This window comes from Cuculus canorus, chromosome 4 (genome assembly GCF_017976375.1).
Source record: "Cuculus canorus isolate bCucCan1 chromosome 4, bCucCan1.pri, whole genome shotgun sequence".
Lineage (NCBI taxonomy): Eukaryota > Metazoa > Chordata > Aves > Cuculiformes > Cuculidae > Cuculus > Cuculus canorus.
The window spans coordinates 2,362,506-2,383,947 of NC_071404.1; the positions used below are offsets into that span (position 1 = coordinate 2,362,506).

The following is a 21,442-nucleotide window of genomic DNA, read 5'->3' on the forward strand; positions in this document are numbered from 1 at the left end:
GGGCAGAGCAAACAAGCACCAGCTTTAGGGGATGTGAATCAGAATCACAGAATCATAGGATGGGTTTGGTTGGAAGGGACCTTCAAGATCATCTAATTCCAAGCCTTCTGCCATGGGCAGGGACAAGTCTCACAGGACCAGGCTGCTCAAAGCCCCATCCAACCTGGCCTTGAACACCTTCAGGGATGGGATAGCCACAACTTCCCTTGGCAACCTGGGCCAGGGCCTCACCATCCTCATTGTGAAGAATTTCCTCCTTGTGTCTGGTCTAAATCTGCCCCTCTCCAATTTATAGGCATCAAGGTTGGAAAAGACCTGTAAGTTCATCCAGTCCAGTCGTCAGCCCAACACCACCGTGCCCACTAAACTGTTTCCCCAAATGCTGCTTCTACACATTTTTTGAGGAATGGGGACTCAATGGCTTCCCTAGGCAGCCTCTTCCAGTGCTTCACCACTCTTGGTAAAGACATTTTTCATAACATCCAATCTAAACCTCCTCTGGTGCAACTTGAGACCATTTCTTCTCATCCTATCACTTGTCACTTGGGAGAAGAGACCAACACCCACCTCGCTACAACCTCCTATCGAGCAGCAGTAGAGAACAATGAGGTCTCCCCTCGGTCTCCTCTTCTCGAGACTAAACAATCCCAGGTCCCTCAGCCACTCCTCATAGGACTTTTGTTCCAGGTATCCTTCCCCAGCTCTATTACCTTCCCTGGATGTTCTCCAGCCCCTCAATGCCTTTCTTGGAGTGAGGGGCCCGGATTTGAACCCAGAATTCTTGGTGTGGCCTCATTGGTGCTGAGTACATAGGGACGATGCCTTCCCTACTCTTGCTGGCAACACCGTTGCTAACACAAAACATCACCTATTGCAATTTCTAATTGATTGCAAGGAGTGCGGGTACTGCAAGGGAGGATTTACAGGACTTGGCTTCAAATGCACGGCAGTTACAGAGAAATGATTGCCCAAGAACCCGCCTCGGGGCCAGCTGCATTTGTCTCGTCCGCTGAGGAGCACAGGAGCAGGGGAAAAAGTTATCTACAACTCAGGGATGCGTGTGAAGAGACTCCAAGACTCTACTCTTTTTGTGGGTTGATTTTATTACCGAGGACTTCTCCCTGGTTTCCAGCACTGCCTTTAGACACAGACAAAGCAGGTGGTTACCTAGAGCAGGAGAGGCTGAGGTTTGAGCAAGATGAAGACAATTTTGAACATCACAGCGGCAGCCACAGAATCACAGAATCACCAGGTTGGAAAGGACCCACTGAATCATCAGGTCCAACCATTCCTAACACTCCCTAAACCATGTCCCTAAGCACTTCATCCACCTGTTCCTTAAACACCTCCAGGGAAGGCGACTCGACCACATCCCCGGGCAGCCACAGCTCTGCCCAGCTTCCACCGGTTCACAATGGTACAGACTACCCTTGGAGACTGCTGGATCTGAAATCTGAATGAAGTCGTGCTGGCAAGAGGTGGCCCAAACCATCCTGTCCACTTCTCCGACCTTGCTCCACACCTGCATCTCTGCATTCCATGGTTTGTTCAGAGCAAGCTGAATTTTACCTCCAGCACTGTGAAGCCTCTAACCAGCTCTGCTAACTTCTTTGCTTGAGGAATGAGGGAGTGATGACAGCGATATTCAATGTGAATTCCCACCTGCCTCACACATGGCTGTTTTGGGCCTTAATTAATACTTACAAACTGCTTAAAAAGCCACTTATAGGAGCTGTTATGTAAGCACAAGTTATTATTATTAAAAAAACATTACGAGCGAGTTATTAGACTGACAGATGGAATTATCAGCGGAATTATATTTTTATCGATCACCTTTCATTGCGTTTCATCTCATTTTTCTTTTATCACCCTTCAGCTCTAGGCTGGCAGCCCTAACACCATCTAAACAGACACCGTATTGAACGTTGCATCACCGGATGGCTCTCAATGGCACAGATGAGTAAGTGAGCTCTTCCCAGGCAGCACGGAGACGGCGTCGTAAAACTCATCCAGAATCCGTCTGTGGGTTGAAATGGGCACAAATGGTTTAGAACTGATGATAGTTGAGACCTCAATACCATTTCCCTCACTGAGGCTGACTCTGAGATCATGAAAAACAAGTGGCTGCTGCCCTCACAGGGAACTGTGGGACTGCGAGAAGGAAACCTGCCAATGGGAAGCACTGAATATTCCCCAGCAGTAATTGTTCTTCATTAGAACTGGAAAACTGCTGTGATGGCGAAGGATGATTTTCTCGCTTACCATAGAATCATTAAAGTTAGAAAAGACCTCTAAGATCATCCAGTCCAACAGTCAGCTCCAAACCATTGTGCCTACTAAAACATGTCCTCAAGTACCACAGTTACATGATTTTTGGACACCTCCAGGATGGAGACACCACCATTTCCCAGACAGCCTCTTCCAATGTTTCCCTACTCTATCAGGAAAGAAATTTTTCCTAATACCCAACCTAAACCTGCCCTGGTGCAACTCGAGGCCATTTCCTCTCATCCTATGGCTTGTTGTTTGGGAGAAGAGACCAACACCCACCTCACTACAACCTTTTTTCAGATAGTTGTAAAGACTGATAAGGTCTTGCCTCAGCCTTCTCTTGTCTGGATATCTCCTTCAGGTGCTGGGAATTAATAGCACTTCCAAATAAAGAGAGTGATTGATCAGTGCAGGCCATCAAGGCAGGCTTATGGGAACCAGCACAGATGAAGCTCCAAGTCATAGACTCATAGAACAGTTTGGGTTGGAAGGGACCTTAAATCCCACGTAGTTCCAACCCCCCTGCCATGGGCAGGGACATCCCACTGGATCAGGCTGCTCAAGGCTCCATCCAACTTGGCCTTGAACACCTCCAGGGATGGGGCAGCCACAACTTCTCTGGGCAAACTGTTCTGGTGCCTCAGCACCCTCATGGTGAAGAAATTCTTCCTTATGTTTAGCCCAAATCTGCCCCTCTCCAGTTTATGTCTGTTCCCTCTTGTCCTATCACTAAAAGCCTTTGTGAACAGTCTCCCCTCAGCTTTCTTGTAGGCCTCATGCTCTGCTCTGTCCTCCACAAGAACCTGTTGTCTCCAATGCACAGGTGAACTGTCGCAAATTGTAGCTGGGGGCAGAATTTGTAAGGATGAGTAGGAAGACCTCACAACAGTTGTCATGATGGGAATTCCAGAGGCTGGAGGTTCCTGCCAGCAGTTCAGTGGTGAAAGAAAAGTTCACGGCACTTTTCAGCAGCCAAAGCCCCTGAAGAGATGACATTCCCCACCATGGCACAGATTTGGTGTTTCTTGTCTTAGTCTTTGGGAGGTAACTGTAGAGCAGAGAGCTTCTTCCTCCCCTTGACCAGTGCCTAGGATTTTGTTTCTGGCTGGGGCTCCTACAATGAAAAAACACTTGTATTTCTTCTTATCCTTGGATTTCACTGGCACGAGTGTCTATCCAGGATATGAAAAGATCCTGGGGTTTATAACAAGACTAAGGAGGGGGCTACAGGGAAGCTGGGGAGGGGCTCTTTATCAAGGAGTGCAGGGACGATACGAAGGGGAATGGCTTTAAGGCTTTAAGGTGAAAGAAGGGAGATACAGGTGAGATCTCAGGAAGAAATATTTTCCTTTGAGGGTGGTGAGGCCTTGGCCCAGGTTACCCAGAGAAGCCATGGCTGCCCACCCCTGGGGGTCTTCAAGGCAAAGTTGGATGGGGCTTTGAGCAGCCTAACCCAGTGGGACTCTGGTCATGAAGAAATTCCTCCTTACATCTTGTCTAAATCTGTCCCTCTCCAGTTTGTACTGGAAGGTCGCTATAAGGTCTCCTCGGAGCCTTCTCTTCTCCAGGCTCAACAACCCCAACTCTCTCAGCCTGTCCTCATATGGGAGGTGCTCCAGCCCTTGGATCATCCTTGTAGCCTCCTCTGAACCCATTCCAACAGTTCCATCTCCTTTTTATGTTTCTTATGTTGAGGATTACAGAATATACTGGTAGCTCTGTCGCTTCTGCACTCTTCTCCTCCTCCCTACAGTCCTGCCCGTGAAAACCTTCATTTATCTGATATTTGCTACACGTTTCCTTTTAATTACTACATTTAATTTATGATGCTATTACAGTCCAAAATAGATAACCTGCTTGGCAGCATGTATGCTTAAAATAATCAAATTCATTAATATGATCAAGAGCAAAATCCTTTACTGCTTCTGGTACTTCATATTAAATTGAAGAATGAGCATTTAAATAGACAGCTTCTCATGTGGGTCTCTTATTTTTACAAACTATAGAAATGGAGTTAATTTTAAAAGTTTCTGTCCAAAAATAGTACTGTACTGTACTTTAATAGTAAAGTAATAAAAAAACCCCCTTCCATGAAGTAAGAAAAAACCAAAATGTTAAGCATGGCAAGTTCCCAGACATTCATTGCGTGACTAACGATGATTTTAAACTGGTCAGAAACCAAGAAATAGAGATGCAATGGAACATCAAACTATGAGAAGAATATGGTCGTGCAGTTAACATGGGGTGATGGTTTATGATTTATAGGATTTTAGTTACCGTGCTAAATTTAAATCCTTAATTTGCTTAAATTAAAATTTCTCAGTCTGGATGCAGCCTTTTCTTAGCCAAGTCTGAAAATGAACTACACTTGCATGTTATTAGTCTTACTTTGGAGGTTTATAATTATAACATAAGCAATTCAAGGACAATCAGACGGCTACAGTTCAGGCAGTCTCCCGTTACCCCGAAGAGGATTTGGGGAACACAGATCAAGTCTTGTATAAATTCAAGGCCTCTCTACTTTCTCATCAGAGTCAAAGGCACCATTGCTGCGGGTTCAATAAATAAAGTCTTATTTTAGAGTCAGAGAATGGGTTGTGTTGGAAAGGACCTCAAAGCCCATCCAGTTCCAACCCCCTGCCATGGGCAGGGACACCTCCCACTGGATCAGGCTGCTCAAAGCCCCATCCAACCTGGCCTTGAACACTTCCAGGGATGGGGCAGCCACAGCTTCTCTGGGCAACCTGGGCCAGGGCCTCATCGCAAGTCATAGAACCACAGAACCATAGAATCACCAGGTTGGAAAAGACCTCTGAGATCATTGAGTCCAACTATACCTATCTGCCACCAAACCATATCCTTAAGTACCTTGTCTACCTTTCTTTTAAATACCTCTAGGAATGGGGACACCACCACCTCCCTAGGCAGCCTCTGGCAGGGCCTGATGACCCTTTAGGTGTTAAATTTTTTCCCAATGTCTAATCTGAACCTCCCCTGAGGCAGCTTGAGGCCATTCCCCCTTGTCCAATCATCTGTCACTTGGGAGAAGAGACCAGCACCCACCTCTCTACAACCCCCTTTCAGATAGTTGTAGGCCGTGATAAGTTCTCCCCTCACCTTCCTCATCTGCAGGAGGAGATTTCTTCCTAAGATCTCATCTAAATCTCATTTTTCATCTTATTTTATTAAACATTTATCATTAAAGTCTCTTTCAGCCCTACAGACACGGGCCAGGCTGCACCACACGCTCCACAGACACAGCAATAAAAAGAACAGTCTCCGTCTTGCAAAGGTCTAGGGATAAGGCAAGATAGAACAGATGGAAACAGACAGATGGAGGCAAGCAAGAAAACAATGATACAATGTCAGCCAGCATGACGGGAAGTCAGCTCAGCACCCCAGGAGTCCGCTAGGCAGCTTTTTACTGGAATCACAGCAAAATGCGGGGAGTGGCATGGGAAAGGGCATGAAGGTGCTTGTCTGTACGCTAGCATAGAATCATAGACTCATAGAATGGTTTGTGTTGGAAGGGACCTTAAAGATCGTCCAGTTCCAACCCCCCTGCCATGGGCAATGACATGTGCCGCCGGACCAGGCTGTTCAAAGCCCCATCCAACCTGGCCTTGAACACCTCCAGGGACGGGGCAGCCACAGCTTCTCTGGGCAACCTGTGCCAGTTCCTCACCACTCTCATAGTGAAGAAATTCTTTCTTATGTCTGGTTTAAATCTGCCCCTCTCCAGTTTGTACCCATTGCCCCTCATCTTATCACTCCAAGCCTTTGTAAATAGTCCCTCCTGAGCTTTCTTGTAGCCCCTTTAGGTACTGGAAGGTCACTATAAGGTGTCCTCGGAGCCTTCTCTTCTCCAGGCTGAACAGCACGGAAGTAACAAAGGCTGGCTGATGAAAGCGGAGGGATGTGCCCAGAGTAAGCGAAAAAACAAGGTCTTGAAATTGAAGAGCAAGGCTTCTAGTTGGAGGGAATGAAAGGAAGGGAGCCGGAGGAGGAAGGGCATTGGAAGTTAAGTGTTAGGTTTTGCAGCTGCCCCTTGGTCCCCAGAGAAGCAGACATGGCAGTGTTCAGGATGGGAGATGGCTGGGTGTAGGTGGCTGCTTCGCAGAGCCTTGAAGTGGAAAGGGTCAGAGACATGTAGAAAGTTTGAGTGAACGGACTAACTGGAAGACAGAAGTCAAAGGTCATGTGCAAGACCACATGAAAAGTCCGAGTGATAGTCTGCTAAACGCAGAGGAGGGCTGGCAGAAGACAATCAGAGCTTGGATTGACATCCATAAAATGAGGATACCAAAGACAGGCTGGACTTCTGAGCTTTTTACAAGGGCCTGGAGTGACAAGATGAGGGGAAATGGCTTTAAATTGGAAGAGAGAAGATTTAGATGAAACATTAGGAAGAAATTCTTCATCATAAGGATGAAGTTGCCCAGGGAAGTTGTGGCTGCCATCATCCCTGGAGGTGTTCAAGGCCAGGTTGGATGGGGCTTTGAGCAACCCAATCCAGTCAGATGTCCCTGCCCATGGCAGGGGGGTTTGGAACTGGATGATCTTTAAGTTGCCTTCCAACCCAAACCATTCTGTGATTCTGGTCTGGACTGAGGAGGGTGGGTGGAAGAAAAGGCTGCACCTTCTAGTTACTTCCACAGAGGTAGAACCTGGATTTGTGTCTATAAGATTCTCCAGAGGAGAGGTAATAAGAAGACCTTAGAGCATGCAGCATCTAGAGGCCTGCGTGACCCACACAGATAGCCTGGGAGTAAGAAGAGAAATATTCTCCGAAGTTCCATATGGAAGGAACCACTGGAGAGATAGGAAGATGCAAGAAAATGACAAGACTTCAGGAAGATCAGGGTAACTTCTGGAATTGGTTGATAAGTCAGGGGAGGCGAGGATGAAGTATTGTTTTTGCAACTTAACTTTAAAGAGGTAATAAATTATTCTGGAATGAGCATTTCTTAGGTATTGAAAGAGATTGGAATAATCCAAGATAGGTTTGATGTGTCCATCCTTGGAGATATTCAGACCTTGACTGGACAATATCCTGAGCAACTCAACCAAGTTGGAACTGCTAAATAACTTCCAAAGGTCTCTTCCAGCTCTAAACTATTGGCAGTAATTGTTCAGGGTGTTCAATGAGCTAAGAGGTGGAGAGAGAAGGCAAGATGGGGCAGGAATGGAGGTGGCAAATGGAGTCAGAGTGGAGAGTTTTGAAGATGATAGAACATAAAGTGTGGTTGTACTGGGAGGAGAAATCAGCAGTCAAGACTAAGGGTGTAAGGACAAAGAAGGGGGTGTGATGGAAGTGCAAAGGAGGCAAGTGTGGGGATGACCAAGAAACTCCTACACAGGTGACCACGGAGGAGAAGAATGAAAGGCAGATGGAGGGCAGGGAAGCACAGAGGTAGGGAAGGTTCACAACACAAGTTGTCCATAAACAACCTGTTGGAAGTACCAGGCAAGATGTTGTCCTTGGAGAGAAGCAGAACAAGGAAGAAAGGCAGCCTCAAGGAGTGAATAGTGCAAGAGCCTAAGAGTGCATTAGCCAGGTAGCAGAACTCGAGATTGAGTGAATCCACTCAAAAGAATGAGTATATAATGGATGAAGTCATCATTGCTCTTCATTGTTGCGATTCATCAGACCAAAGATAGACTTCCCTAGCACAGATATCTCCATTTGAGCTATTCACCCCGGGCTGCCTTCAAAGCCAACACAGAAGAACAGAAACATGGAGGGCATGCTTCATCTCATCCTAAAATAGAGATCTAAAACAGATCAGCTGACTCATGCCCTAAAAGAGGATGATTTTTCCCCACAGATTACGAAGGAGTTTACACTCCTGAGTTCAGATTAGAAAACTGTGCTGTAGGAATATAACTTCAGCTAACTGCCATGCTGCCTGTCCACCCCAAACATTCTGCATTCTGACCAGGGGAGCAGAGAACTCGTATCGGGGATGAGCTGTGACTGGGCAACCTTGCACTGGGAAAGAAAATGGAAGAGTAAAAGCGAGGAGAGACTGAAGAGTAGAGACAAGATAGAGGTGAAGTGGTTGAGCGGGGAAGGCAATTCATTAATACTGGGCATCAAAGAAAAAGTCATTGGGTTTATTGTCCATGCTAAAAGAGAGCAGGTTCCTTCATAAATTGCCTGTCAGAGAAAACATGTCTTGAGAGCACTGAGTGCAAGTCTCCTCTTGGGAGTGCAGAAGTTGACCAAGAGTTGGAAGTACAAGAACATGGCTCCTCAAACATGAGCATGTGAACACAGAATCATAGAATGACTGGGTTGGAAAAGGCCTTTGAGATCATTAGCCCAGCTATACTTGTCCACTACTAAAACAGATACCTGAGCACTTCATCTACCTGGCTTTTAAACCCCTCTAGGGATGGGGACTTCACCACCTCCCTGGGCAGCCTCTGCCAGGGCCTGAGAACCCTTTCCAGGAAGATATTTTTTCCTTATGTCCAATCTGAACACACCCTGGAGCAACTTGAGGCCATTTCCTTTCATCCTATCACCTGTCCCTTGGGAGAAGAAACCAACACCCACTTCACTACAACCTCCTTTCAGGCAGTTGTAAACACTGATGAGGTCTTCTCTCAGCCTCCTTTTCTTCAGGCTAAATGACCCCAGGTCCCTCAGACACCTCTCATAACCCTTGTTGTCCATGACCTTCACCAGCCTCGTTCCCCTTTTCTGGATGTGCTCCAGCCCCTCAATGTCCTTCTTGGAGTGAGGGGCCCAAAACTGAACGCATAATTTGAGGTGCAGCCTCACCAGTGCCAACTACAGGGACACAATCCCTTCCCTGCTCCTGCTGGCCACGCTGTTTCTGATATGGGCCAAGACGCCATTGGCCTTCTTGGCCACTGCTGGCTCATGTTCAGTTGCTGTCAACCAACATCCCCAGGTTCTTCTGTGCCAGGCAGCTTTCCAGCTACATGTGAACACTGCATCTGAATGAGGCGTACAACCTCCCATTATGGTCAGTTAAATCTGAGGATCAATGCTCTTGCCCAAACAGAGGCATCAGGTGCTACTTGAGATGCCCAGGGGTATCACATCTCCATTTCCATAAGGGCACAGTTCTCTCACAGCTCTGGTGTTGGATTTACCAGCTCTTGGGCACTCTGCTACCTCTCAGGTGGCACTAGAGATCTGTGAGTAGGCAACAAGAGTGGAGTCCTGTGAAATGTAGGTGTGATTCAGCTGACCCCAGCATAGATACCCATGTCTCAGCACCTGAGTGCTTCAGGAATCACTGAGAGCTGCTTTGCAGAAGGCTGAGGGCCTTCTCCCCACAAGCTCCAGGCAGATGGGGAAGCACCTCAGACTGAACTAAATGCTACTTTTAGGCAACTGGATCCCATCCTGCATTGCCACCAACTGTGGAAAGGTTTAAACACACAATTCACATGCAGAAACCTCTGTGTAGAGACTTTAACTCAGCTGATTTTTTATCTATCAGCTGAACTCCACCCTTAGTCTGTAACTCAGATACCCGGGACACCAACACACAAGGGCACTGATGCGGTGGATGAACTCGGGATTCATAGAATCATAGAACCCCTTGGTTGGAAAAGACCTTTGAGATCATCAGGTCCAACTGTACCTGTGCACTACTAAATCATATCTCTGAGCACCTCATCTACTCAGCTTTCAAACACCTCCTGGGAGGAGGACTCCACCACCTTCCTGGGCAGCCTCTGCCAGGGCCTGAGAACCCTTTCCATGAAGATATTTTTCCTTACGTCCAACCTGAACCTTCCCTGGTGCAACTTGAGGCAATTTCCTCTCATCCTATCACCTGTCACTTGGCAGAAGAGACCAACAACCCACCTCGCTACAACCTCCTTTCAGGCAGTTGTAGACAGTGATGAGGTCTCCTCTCAGCCTCCTTTTCTCTAGGCTAAACAACCCAAGTTCCCTCAGCTCCTCACAATCCTTGTTCTCCATCCCCTTCACCAGCTTTGTTGCTCTTCTCTGGTCGTGCTCCAGGACCTCAAAGTCCTTCTTGTAATGAGGGGTCCAAAATTGAACACAGGATTCAAGGTGTGGGCTATGCTACTGAAGAAAACAGATGGAAAATATAAATGGACTCTATATTTCAAGCCTAAACCAGAAGTCTTGTCTTCCACAGGCACAGCCTCAGAGCCCTGATGCTATGGTAGATGTTATCGGGGAGAGCACAACTAGGTAGCCCTGGCACAACCGGGTCTGAAGCGTCCAAAAGCCACCAGTACAATTAGCAAACATGACTTTCTGGCAGCCCTGTGCAGAAAGCGAGGTCTCAATGGGTGATGGAGCACAAGTGATTCCACTCTCAGAGCAGACGCACACCGTAGGGATGGCACAGACAGAAAGTACTGCAGAAGCTATTGCGATCCTGTGGGTAAGAGCGAGATTCTCGTTCCCAGCACTGCCAGTTCGTCATTTTTCATCCCCACTAAATCCACTTCATTTATTTTATTGTTTAAACGTAGCACATAACTCCAAGAAGGTAATGTTTTAGCTTCACAAGCAGTTTATTCAGGCAGCTGATTTACCGACTCAAAGGCTACTCCCTGCAGACTCCTACCAGAAATGGCAGCGTTCAGTCATAAACCTCTGATTTAATTAAAGAAAGACTTAGACCTCCAAACATTATCGCAGCTGGAAAATCCATGATTAGTTGTACATTTTTCCAAAGGAACTTTCCCCTGATTTGCCTGAAATGTGGGGAAGGGCTCCGTGAATTTATCATAATTTCCTAACACTTTCAGCTCAGGCATTAAGAGACGCTGTGTGGGCTGATTTAATAGGTTCTTTCTCGCTTCCTGGTGAGGAGAAGGATTGCATAAGATGTGAGTCAAGGCACCAGTCCTGAATTTGTGACTGCGCTACTTGCAGGAGCTGCACTGTGCTTGTTGGTCGGGATGTCAATGAGCTGCGACCAGTGCTGTTTAATATCTTCATTGATGATATCGACAGTGAGATCAAGTGCATCTCAGCAAGTTTGTAGATGACACCAAGCTGAGTGGTGCAGTTGTCACACCAGAAGGATGGGATGTCATCCAGATGGACTTAGACAAGCTGGAGAAGTGGGGCTGTGCAAACATCAGGAGGTTCAACATGTCCGTGTGCAAGGTCCTACACCTGAGTTGGGGAATCTGGTTTCAATCGAAGCTGGGGGACGATGTGATTGAAAGCAGCCCTAAGGAGAAGGACTTGGGGTGCTGGGGGATGAGAAGCTTGACATGAGCCGGCAATGACTGCTCACAGCCCAGAAGATCAACCATATCCTGGGCTGCACCCATAGCAGTGTGGCCAGCAGGATGAGGGAGGGGATTCTGCCCCTCTACTCCGCTCTTGTGAGACCCCACCTGGAGTCTCGTGTCCATTTCTGGAATCTCCAACATAAGAAGGAGATGGAGCTGTTAGAACGAGTCCAGAGGAGACCACGGAGGTGATCTGAGTGCTGGAGCACTTCTGCTGTGAGGACAGGCAGAAGGAGTCGGGGCTCATTGAGAGAGTGGTGCTTAAGCAGACTGAATGTTTTTTTTAAGATGAGGGTGGTTGGACACTGGATCAGGTTGCTCAGAGAAGCTGTGGATGCTCCATCCCTGGAAGACCTCAAGGTCAGGCTGGACAAGGCTTTGAGCCTAGTGATCCTAGTGATCATACCTGAGCTTTTGATCCTGTAGAAGACTTCCCTGCCCATTGCAGCCGGTTGGATTGGATAATCTTCAAAGTTCCCTTCCAACCAAAACCATTTGGTGATCCTATACCTCATTAAGGACTGCGAGACAATGGCTGTCCCAGCTCAAATACCCAGTCAAGAGCCTGAGGTCTGGTGAAGTGATGTTGGGCTGAAGTTTCTTAGATAATTTTATCTCATTAAGCAGTTTTCTCCGTTTAATCCTGACGATTGAGATTAGAAACAGCAGTTAAGCCCAGATTCTGCTTATCCCTCAATCTAATTTAGACAGAATCAGCTAATGAACCCTCCTGCTTTCTCCAACAGTATTTCACCAATTATGGCAGATTGTTAATGCTGCCGCAAACAGCGAGGGGAAAAATCTTCTTCCAGCTCTCCTCAAATTCACGTTGACCTACACTGGTTCTGTTCCACCCATTCCAACTCCTATTTCACCAGCCTAGTAAACCATGGCAGGTGGGACCTTTAAAGTTCATCCAACCCGGTGCAGCCTCCCTGTTCACCTGTTTATTTCCATCTTCCCTGAGCAGCACTGATCTTTTGGTGCTTGTGCACTTGCCATGAGCTCTAACTCATTATTAGCATCGTTATCCTAATATCCAGTTTCATACCCGGCATCTGCAGTTTGAACTCCTTCACTTGCACTAATGCAGACACATTTCAGCTCTTCTTTTAACGAAGCACTCCCACTGGCCTCTCACTAATATTATCCCCTACCTAGAACCATAGAATAGTTTGGGTTGGAAGGGACCTTAAAGGTCATCCAGTTTCAACCCCTTGCGATGGGCAGGGACATCCCACTGGATCAGGCTGCCCAAGGCCCCATCCAACCTGGCCTTGAAAACCTCCAGGGCAGCCACAACTTGTCTGGGCAACCTGTTCCAGTGACTCACCACTCTCATAGTGAAGAAATTCCTCATGCCCAGTATAAATCTGCCCCTCTCCAGTTTATACCCATTGCCCCTCATCCTGTCACCACAAGCCTTTGTGAACAGTCCCTCTCCAGCTTTCTTGGAGCCCCTTCAGGTACTGGAAGGTCCCTCTAAGATCTCTTCAGAGCCTTCTCTTCTCCAGGCTGAACAAGCCCAACTCTCTCAGTCTGTCCTCATAGGGAAGGTGCTCCAGCCCTCTGACCATCTTTGTAGCCTCCTCTGGACTCATTCCAACAGTTCCATCTTTCCATCTCCTTCTTATGTTGGGATTCCAGAACTGCACACAATACTCCCGATGAGGTCTCACAAGAGAGGAATAGAATGGCAGAATCCCCTCCCTCCCTCGCCCTGCTGGCCAAGCTTCTTTTGATGCAGGACATGGTTGGTTTCTGGGCTGTGAAAGCACATTGCTGGCTCACATCGAGCTTCTCATCCCCCAGCACCCCAAGTCCTTCTCTTCAGGGCTGCTCTCAATCACATCATACCCCATCCTATATTGAAAATGTGGATTGCCCCGACCCAGCTGTAGGATCCCTGCATCAAAAGCTTTGCAATTAACACATCATTAGTGCAAGCCAGGATCTCATTTCTTAATACTCCTTTTTAGGGGGTATTTGCACTCATGAGGGGCACCTGTATTTCATATTCTCCTCGGGAATTAGCACTTTAATCAACTGTTGTATTTTAATACATTATATTTTACCTCTAAAAGCCCTTGGGCTTCACAGAGTTGCGGGGAAAGCAGCTCCAGGCAGTGCTGGTCAGGTCTGGCTCCCTCTGAAGATCTCCTACAGCAATGGCCTTTGAAAAAATTCCTCTCCAATTTTCATTTCGAGTGACATTTTATTGGAAGGGATTTTAGCATATTACATGTCAGCCTGAGTAAGTCTCTGGATATTGTTAGAAAAATTAATAAAGAATGTGAACAGCTTCCTGTGTGATGTGTAAGCGATAAACATTCAGAAAAACCCTTCCTCCTCCCCTCTCCGCCTGTGAATTGCTCTTCTAAAAATAAAAGGAATGACAGAATTCCTGTATTGTATGACAAGAGGAGCCCTTCAGTCACTTGCAGCAGCGAAAAGCAAATGGCAATCTTTCTCACTGATGACATTTGGAACTGTTATTAGCACTACAACGTATGGGCTAAATTCTGCTCTCCCTCGCACTGCTGTAATTAAGAGAAAATAGCACTGAAATCAAACAGGCTTTTCCTTGTACTTCCCAGGGAAAGCGAGCACAGAATCTCTGCTTCTTCCAGCACTATTTAATTTTTTATTCCCACGTCTTCTCTTCCTCACCCAGTCACCTCAGCCGCACATACCAATACATGTTATTAAGCCTCACTCGTAAATTATTAGGTGATGGGTTTTTAGGGATGTACATAAACAAGGTCACGGATAGGCTGGGACCAGCAAATTGAATTGCATTTATAACAGGAGATGGGGTCGGATATCGAGCTGCATTTTCTTGTCAGCATTTTAATTATTTTAAGGAACGCTTGCCTTGACGTACTTGAGTGTTCTGATTTATCCAGTGCTGAAAAAGAACACCCAATTCACTGCAGAATCAACGCAGGCAAAAATGAACACACACAGCCTTTTGGGAGTTGTTACGTTGGATGCATGGCAGATAACTGCTCTGAGGAGAATAAATAACTCAGGAGACAGAAAACGTTATGGAAGCTTCTTTATGCTTCTGTCTTCTTCAGCTTCCCTCTGCTTAGCAGAGAATGAAAACTGGTGCAGTTATTTATTGTCTTGTATGCAGAGAGGTGGACAGTCTGGATCTATACGCACATGGACAGCTGGATATATTGCTTATACCAACATCAGCAAAGCTTAATTGCTTTCGAGAAGGAGCTCAATAACTTTATGAAAGATTAAACGATGTTCTGCCTTTGAAACACAGATCGCGAAGCTGCAGTCAATGACCCTGGAGACTCTTCTCACTCCTCCGTGCCTCTCGAGCTGTGGGGGAAGGACTGTCAGTACTGTGCCAGATCAATGATCTGCGTCTTCTGTTACTCCAGCTTCGACTGTCACCAGCTCTTGATGCTTGGGAGGAAAGATAAATAAATAAAATACAGCTGGGCAATCATGATTTTAAGGGGAAATTCCTTCCTTGTCCTTGCTGAGAAACAGCTGAAACATAAAATATCATTATAGTCAGTATCTGTACTCAAAAAAACCCCACATTACAGCTGTGCAGGGGGAAACGTGGAGCTCCTCTTTCCTTTCTGGCAAACAAAAGGAAGGAAAGAATGATTGAGGTAACCTGCTGGCAATCAAGCCCAAAGGGAGATTGATCTCTATTTCCAACTTGATTGGACTTGATGATCTTAAAGGCCAACTGAAATGATTCTGCGAATCCCCCTACCCAGGCGGCAAAGTTTCTCCCCCAAACGCAAGGCCTGTCTTTTTTCCAACCCGACCGGGAAGATGGTCCCGGACAGACTGCCTCAGACAGACCAGCTCTCCAGGTGGAGAGTTTTGAATAAGCTGAATGGAATTCACACCTCGGAAATCCCATCTTGTTCCCTTGTAACACCTACACTATCTCAAAAAGTCCATCACCAGATTTTAATGTGTACTTACCACCAAGTCTCAATCATAGAGTAAAAGAATAATTAAGGTTATTTATAACCTTATAATTTATAACCTTATTATAATTAAGATCATCCAGTCCAATCATTTGTTTGTAATCCCTTCTGTTTGCAGCCTTTCCCTTTCCCAAATGCAAGGTCAGACAGAGCTGGAGCCAGCTCCAAATGAGCAAGAGATTTGACTGTTGTGAAGCTCAAAACAACATTAAAATTAGACCTTGGAAAGGAATCAAATGACTCAAAGTACAGAGCTTCCCCCTTGCACTCTAGCACTCCTCATAAAAGTGGCAGGCTAGACGCGGCTGGGTAGCGATTCTGAGATAACGACTCAATAACAACTGGATGGTCGTTATTAAGCAGATATTCTTTATTTACAGCTCTGCATGCATGGCAGATGGCTCCTCCAAACACACGCACCAAGCGAGAAAAACACACGTCTTTTATCTTACAGATATATGTCTATTCACTCCATCTCCCAAAAATGTTTTACATGTCTATTTTTTTGAGGCATCATTGGCATATCTCCACACCTTGTTCACGTGGGCGGTCAGTCCTTTCAGTGGTCGTGAGGACCCGTCCTGGAGGTCCAAAGATGAAGGCTTGAAGTCTTCCTCATCGGTAAACTTTCAACCTTACCGGAGGAACTTGTAAAAAAATGGTCCTTTTCTGCCAGAGCAGCAATGTGGCTTCCCTAATTCCTTATCTTATCTTACAGGATGTCTGTTCCTTGTAAAACTAGTCATCTTTTAGGTACACATTCACTTAAGCTCAAAGCATATATCGCTATAAGATGTACAAGCTTGAAAAAATGCCTTTTATCAGTATATGCATAGTGTGTCTGTGAAAATTTATACACATGCATACAAGGGGAAAATACATTCTGTAACCAGCTCATCTCGACGCATATGATACAAAAAGTAGTTATTATTACCAAAAGTGGAATAGGCTAAAGTAAAGTAAAGTTTTCATCCAAGTAATTGTATTTTTTGAAAGTTAGGCAGAACGTCCTTCTTGATAGCATGGGTGTTATAGCATGTTTTCTTTCAAACAGTGTTTTTTCCAGATGCTTTTCATTCTTTGGAGATGATAATGTTGTGTGTTCAGTCTGAGAGGTGTTTTCTATAACCACCTCTTTGCAGCCTTTCTCTGTCTCAACTGCAAGGTCAGACAGAGCTGGAGCCAACTCCAAATGAGCAAGAGATTTGATTATTGTGAAGTTCATAATAACATGGAAATTAAGACCTTGGAAAGGAATAGAATATGCATAGGGCATCTGTGAAAATGTATACAGTGGCGTGTGAGTGGGAAATATCACAGAATCACCAGGTTGGAAAGGACCCATTGGATCATCGAGTCCAACCATTCCTAACACTCCCTAAACCATGTCCCTAAGCACTTCATCCACCCGTTCCTTAAACACCTCCAGGGAAGGCGACTCGACCCCCTCCCTGGGCAGCTGTTCCAGTTCCCAATGACTCTTTCTGTGAAGAATTTTTCTCTGATATCCAACCTGACCTCCCCTGGTGGAGCTTGAGGCCATTGCCCCTTGTCCTTGTCCCCTGTCACTTGGGAGAAGAGGCCAGTTCCCTCCTCTCCACAACCTCTTTTTAGGTAGTTGTAGAGAGTAATAAGGTCTCCCCTCAGTCTCCTCTTCTCCAGGCTAAACAACCCCAGCTCTCTCAGCCGCTCCTCGTAAGACTTGTTCTCCAGCCCCTCAGCAGCTTCGTTGCTCTTCTCTGGACACACTCCAGAGCCTCAACATCCTTCTTGTGGTGAGGGGTCCAGAACTGAACACAGTATTCAAGGTGCGGTCTCACCAGTGCCGAGTACAGAGGGAGAATCCCCTCCCTGGACCTGCTGGTCACACCGTTTCTGATACAAGCCAAGATGCCGTTGGCCTTCTTGGCCACCTGGGCACACTGCTGGCTCGTGTTCAGTCGGCTGTCAACCAACACCCCCAGGTCCTTCTCCTCCGTGCAGCTCTCCAGACACTCTTCCCCCAGTCTGTAGCACTGCATAGGGTTGTTGTGCCCCAAGTGCGGGACCCGGCATTTGGCCTTGTTAAACCTCATCCCATTGGTCTCGGCCCAGCGGTCCAGCCTGTTCAGATCCCTCTGCAGAGCCTCCCTACCCTCCAGCAGAGGGTAATATTCTGTAATCAGCTCATCTCACCACCCAATAGTACGAGAAGTAGTTATTATTACAAAAAGTGGAATAATTTTGACTTAAGCTAAAGTAGCATTAAGTTTTCATTCAAGCAATTGTATTTTTTGAAAGTTAGGCAGAACATCCCTCTGAAAACATGGATTTTATAGAGTGTTTTCTTCTAAACATTGCTTTTCAAAGAATCATAGAAGAGTTTGGGTTGGAAAGGACCTTCAAGATCATCCAGTTCCAACCCCCCTGGAATGTTTTTCCAGACGCTTTTCATTCTTTGGAGAACTGAAGTAAAATTAGTCCTTGGAAAGGAATAAAACATGCTTAAGGCTTCCGTGAAAATGTGACCATATGCATTGAAGTGGGGAATAAATTCAGTTCCCAGCTCGTCTGGCTGCACCCAATCGACAGAGATCACTCCCTCGCGTTGCCCACACCTCATTCAAGGGTTCTTGCTTCCTACAACTCCAAAACGGGTCTTAAGAGTCTTTATTTGCCGGTATTTTCGCTGTCAGGAAGGCACAACGAGAGGGGCTGTGACTGAGCATCCCTCTCCAGTCAGCCTTACATCCGGGTACTCGCTCGCTCCCCCAGCGCGCCAAAACTCCCGCGCTCGCGCCCCCTCTCTCGCCGCAGCCAATCGGCGGCAGCGCGCGCGAACCCGTAGCGACGGGAGAGCGCCCCTAACGACGCGGGAGGGGGAGTGGGTGGTGTCTGCGCGGCGCATGCGCAGGGCGGGCCTGGAGAGCGTCCCTAACTACAGGGCGCGTTGGGAGAGCGTCCCTAACGACGGGGCGGGGATGGGACCGGCGCTGTTTAATGCCTTCATCAATGATGCGGGCAGTGAGATGGAGGGCACCCTCAGCGAGTTTGCACATGACACCAAGCTGAGCGCGGCAGTTGCCTCACTGGAAGGATGGGATGTCATCCAGAGGGACCTGGATAGGCTGGAGAAGTGGGGCTGTGGTAACATCATGAGGTTCAACAAGGCCAAGGGCAAAGTCCTACACCTGGGTCAGGGCAATACCCGATTTCAGTACAGAATGGAGGGTGATGTGATTGAGAGCAGCTCTAAGGAGAAGGACTTGTGGTACTGGGGCAGGAGAAGCTCAACACGAGCCAACAATGTGTGCTCACAGCCCAGAAACCAACCGTGTCCTGTGCTGCATCCAAAGCAGCGTGGCCAGCAGGGAGGGAGGGGATTCTGCCCCTCTATTCCTCTCTTGTGAGACCTCATCGGGAGTATTGTGTGCAGTTCTGGAATCCTCAACATAAGAAGGAGATGGAGCTGTTGGAACGGGTCCAGAGGAGGCTACAAAGATGATCCGAGGGCTGGAGCACCTCTGCTATGAGGGCAGGCTGAGAGAGTTGGGCTTCTTCAGCCTGGAGAAGACTCAGAGGAGATCTTAGAGGGATCTTCCAGTACCTGAAGGGGCTACAAGAAAGCTGGGGAGGGACTGTTTACAAAAGCTTGTAGTGATAGAACGAGGGACAACGGTATAAACTGGAGAGGGGCAGATTTAGACTAAAGATAAGGAGGAATTTCTTCATTACAAGAGTGGTGAGGCACTGGCACAGGCTGCTCAGAGAAGTCGTGGCTGCCCCATCCCTGGAGGTGTTCAAGGCCAGGTTGGATGGGGCTTGGAGCAACCTGATCCAGTGAGGGGTGTCCCTGCCCATGGCAGGGTGGTGGAACTGGATGGGTTTGAGAGCCCCTTCCAACGCAAACCAGTCTATGATTGGTGGGAGTGAGGGGGGTGTGTGTAGGGGGCGGTGGTGGTGAAACCGCATGCGCAGTGCGGACGCGGGGGCCGGACCTGGAATGCCCGGATATAAAGCCGAGCGGGGGCCGGATGTGCTCGCAAGCAGCTTGGCGTATGCGCAGCGCGGGGCCGGAAGTGCCCGGATGTAGCGCGGCGCGCGCGGAGCTGTAGCCGTGAGGAGACTGAGGAGGAGCGGTGATGGCGGCAGCCGTGGAGACCGGGCAGGAGGAGGAGGGCGGAGAAGAAGAAGAGGAGGGCGACCCGGTTCCTGTGAGTGCTGGAGGGGCGCGGGCAGCGCGGCAAGCGGCGGTCGTGGTGCTGACGGAGTGGAGTGTGATGGGGGTATCGATCTTGTGTGTGAGGGAACCCATGGAATGGTCTGCGTGGGAATGGACCTGAAAGCCCATCCAGTCCTAATCCCTGCCGTGGGCAGGGACACCTCCCACTGGATCAGGTTGCTCCAAGCCCCATTCACCCTGGCCTTGAACACCTCCGGGGATGGGGCAGCCACAGCTTCCCTGGGCAACTTGTGCCACTGCCTTACTGCTCTCATAGTGAAGAAATTCTTCCTTATGCCCAGTCTAAATCTGTCCCTCTCCAGTTTATACCCGTTGTCACTCATCCTATCACTACAAGCTTTTGTGAACAGTCCCTCCCCAGCTTTCTTGGAGCCCCTTCAGGTATGGTAATGTTGCTATAAGGTCTTCTCTGAGCCTTATCCAGGCTGAAGAACCCCAACTCTCTCAGCCTGTCCTCATATGGGAGGTAGCCATGACTTTTCTGGGCAGCCTTGGCCAGGGCCTCACCACTCTTACAGGAAAACATTTCTTCCTAAGATCTTATCTTAGTCTTTAGCTTAACAATATTGTTCTTGCTCTATCTTCTGCTCTCATTCCGCCTGGAATCTTGTGTCCAGTTCTGGAATCTCCAACATAAAAAGGAGATGTAACTGTTGGAATGGGTCCAGAGAAGAGCACAAAGATGATGCGAGGGATGGAGCACCTCTGCTGTGAGGACACGTTGATTGGAATCATTGAGGTTGGAAAAGATCTCCAAGATCATCCAATCCAACTGTTGAGCCTGGAGAAGACAAGGCTCTGGGGAGACCTTAGTGTGGCCTTCCACTATCTGAAAGGACTACAGGAAAGCTGGGACACAGATTGCTCAAGGAAGTTGTGGCTGCCCCATCCCTGGAGGTGTTCACGGCCAGGCTAGATGAGGCTTTGAGCAGTCTGATCCAGGGGGAGGTGTCACTGCCCGTGGCAGGTATTTGGAACTGAATGGGCTTTGAGGTCCCTTCCAACTCAAACTGTTGTGTGACTTTATCTCTGTATTCCCTGGTAATAAGTACCTCCCCAGCTTTCCTGTAGCCCCCTTCAAGTACTGGAAAGTTGCTGTTCCACCAGCTCCACCCCTTCTTATGTTGGGCATTCCAGAACTGATTGCAGGACTCCAGGTGGGGTCTCACAAGAGTGGAGTAGAGAGGCAGAATCCCCTCCCTCACCCTGCTGGCCACGCAGCTTTGGATGCAGCCCAGGACACGGTTGGTTTTTGGGCTGTGAGTGCATATTGCTGGCTCATGTTGAGCTTCTCATTGACCAGCACCCCAAGTCTTTCTCTACAGGGCTCCTCTCAATTATATAATTCCCCTATCCTGGATTGCCCTGACCCACGTGTAGGACCTTGCCCTTGTTGAACCGCATGAGGTTCACACAGGCCTGCTTCTCCAGCTGATTTTGCCTTATCTCTCCTTCACTGCTGGTTCTTATGCCCCAGAAAAAGTGAGGATGCAACTGGAGGTGAGATCAGGCCAGTTTCCACACACCCAACGCCTAGAGATATGGGAGGGCTCTTCTGCTTTGGAGAAAAGAGTGGCTGTAACTGGAGAGATTCCTTCTCTCTTCAGAGTATTTGTGTGCTTGTCTTGTTCCCTGGAGAGGTGTGGGTGCTGTTGGCTTGATGGGTGCAGCTGGCTTGGCCACTGACCCTTCTGAAAATTCATAGGTG

At 47.8% G+C, this 21,442-nt stretch overlaps 1 protein-coding gene across 4 annotated transcripts in view; it reads left to right on the forward strand.

Annotated features, from left to right (window-relative positions):
• Nucleotides 1–19,564: 19,564 nt before the first annotated feature.
• Nucleotides 19,565–21,442, forward strand: part of ALMS1 (ALMS1 centrosome and basal body associated protein) — a 66,141-nt gene continuing 64,263 nt past the window's right edge. For 3 of the 4 annotated variants that reach the window (XM_054064418.1, XM_054064415.1, XM_054064416.1), the window contains exon 1: nt 19,565–19,705. In XM_054064418.1, the coding sequence (XP_053920393.1) occupies nt 19,634–19,705 (72 nt within the window). In that variant the 5' untranslated portion in view covers nt 19,565–19,633. The remainder of the gene's footprint in view (nt 19,706–21,442) is intronic. The other variant, XM_054064417.1, reaches the window with a different exon arrangement.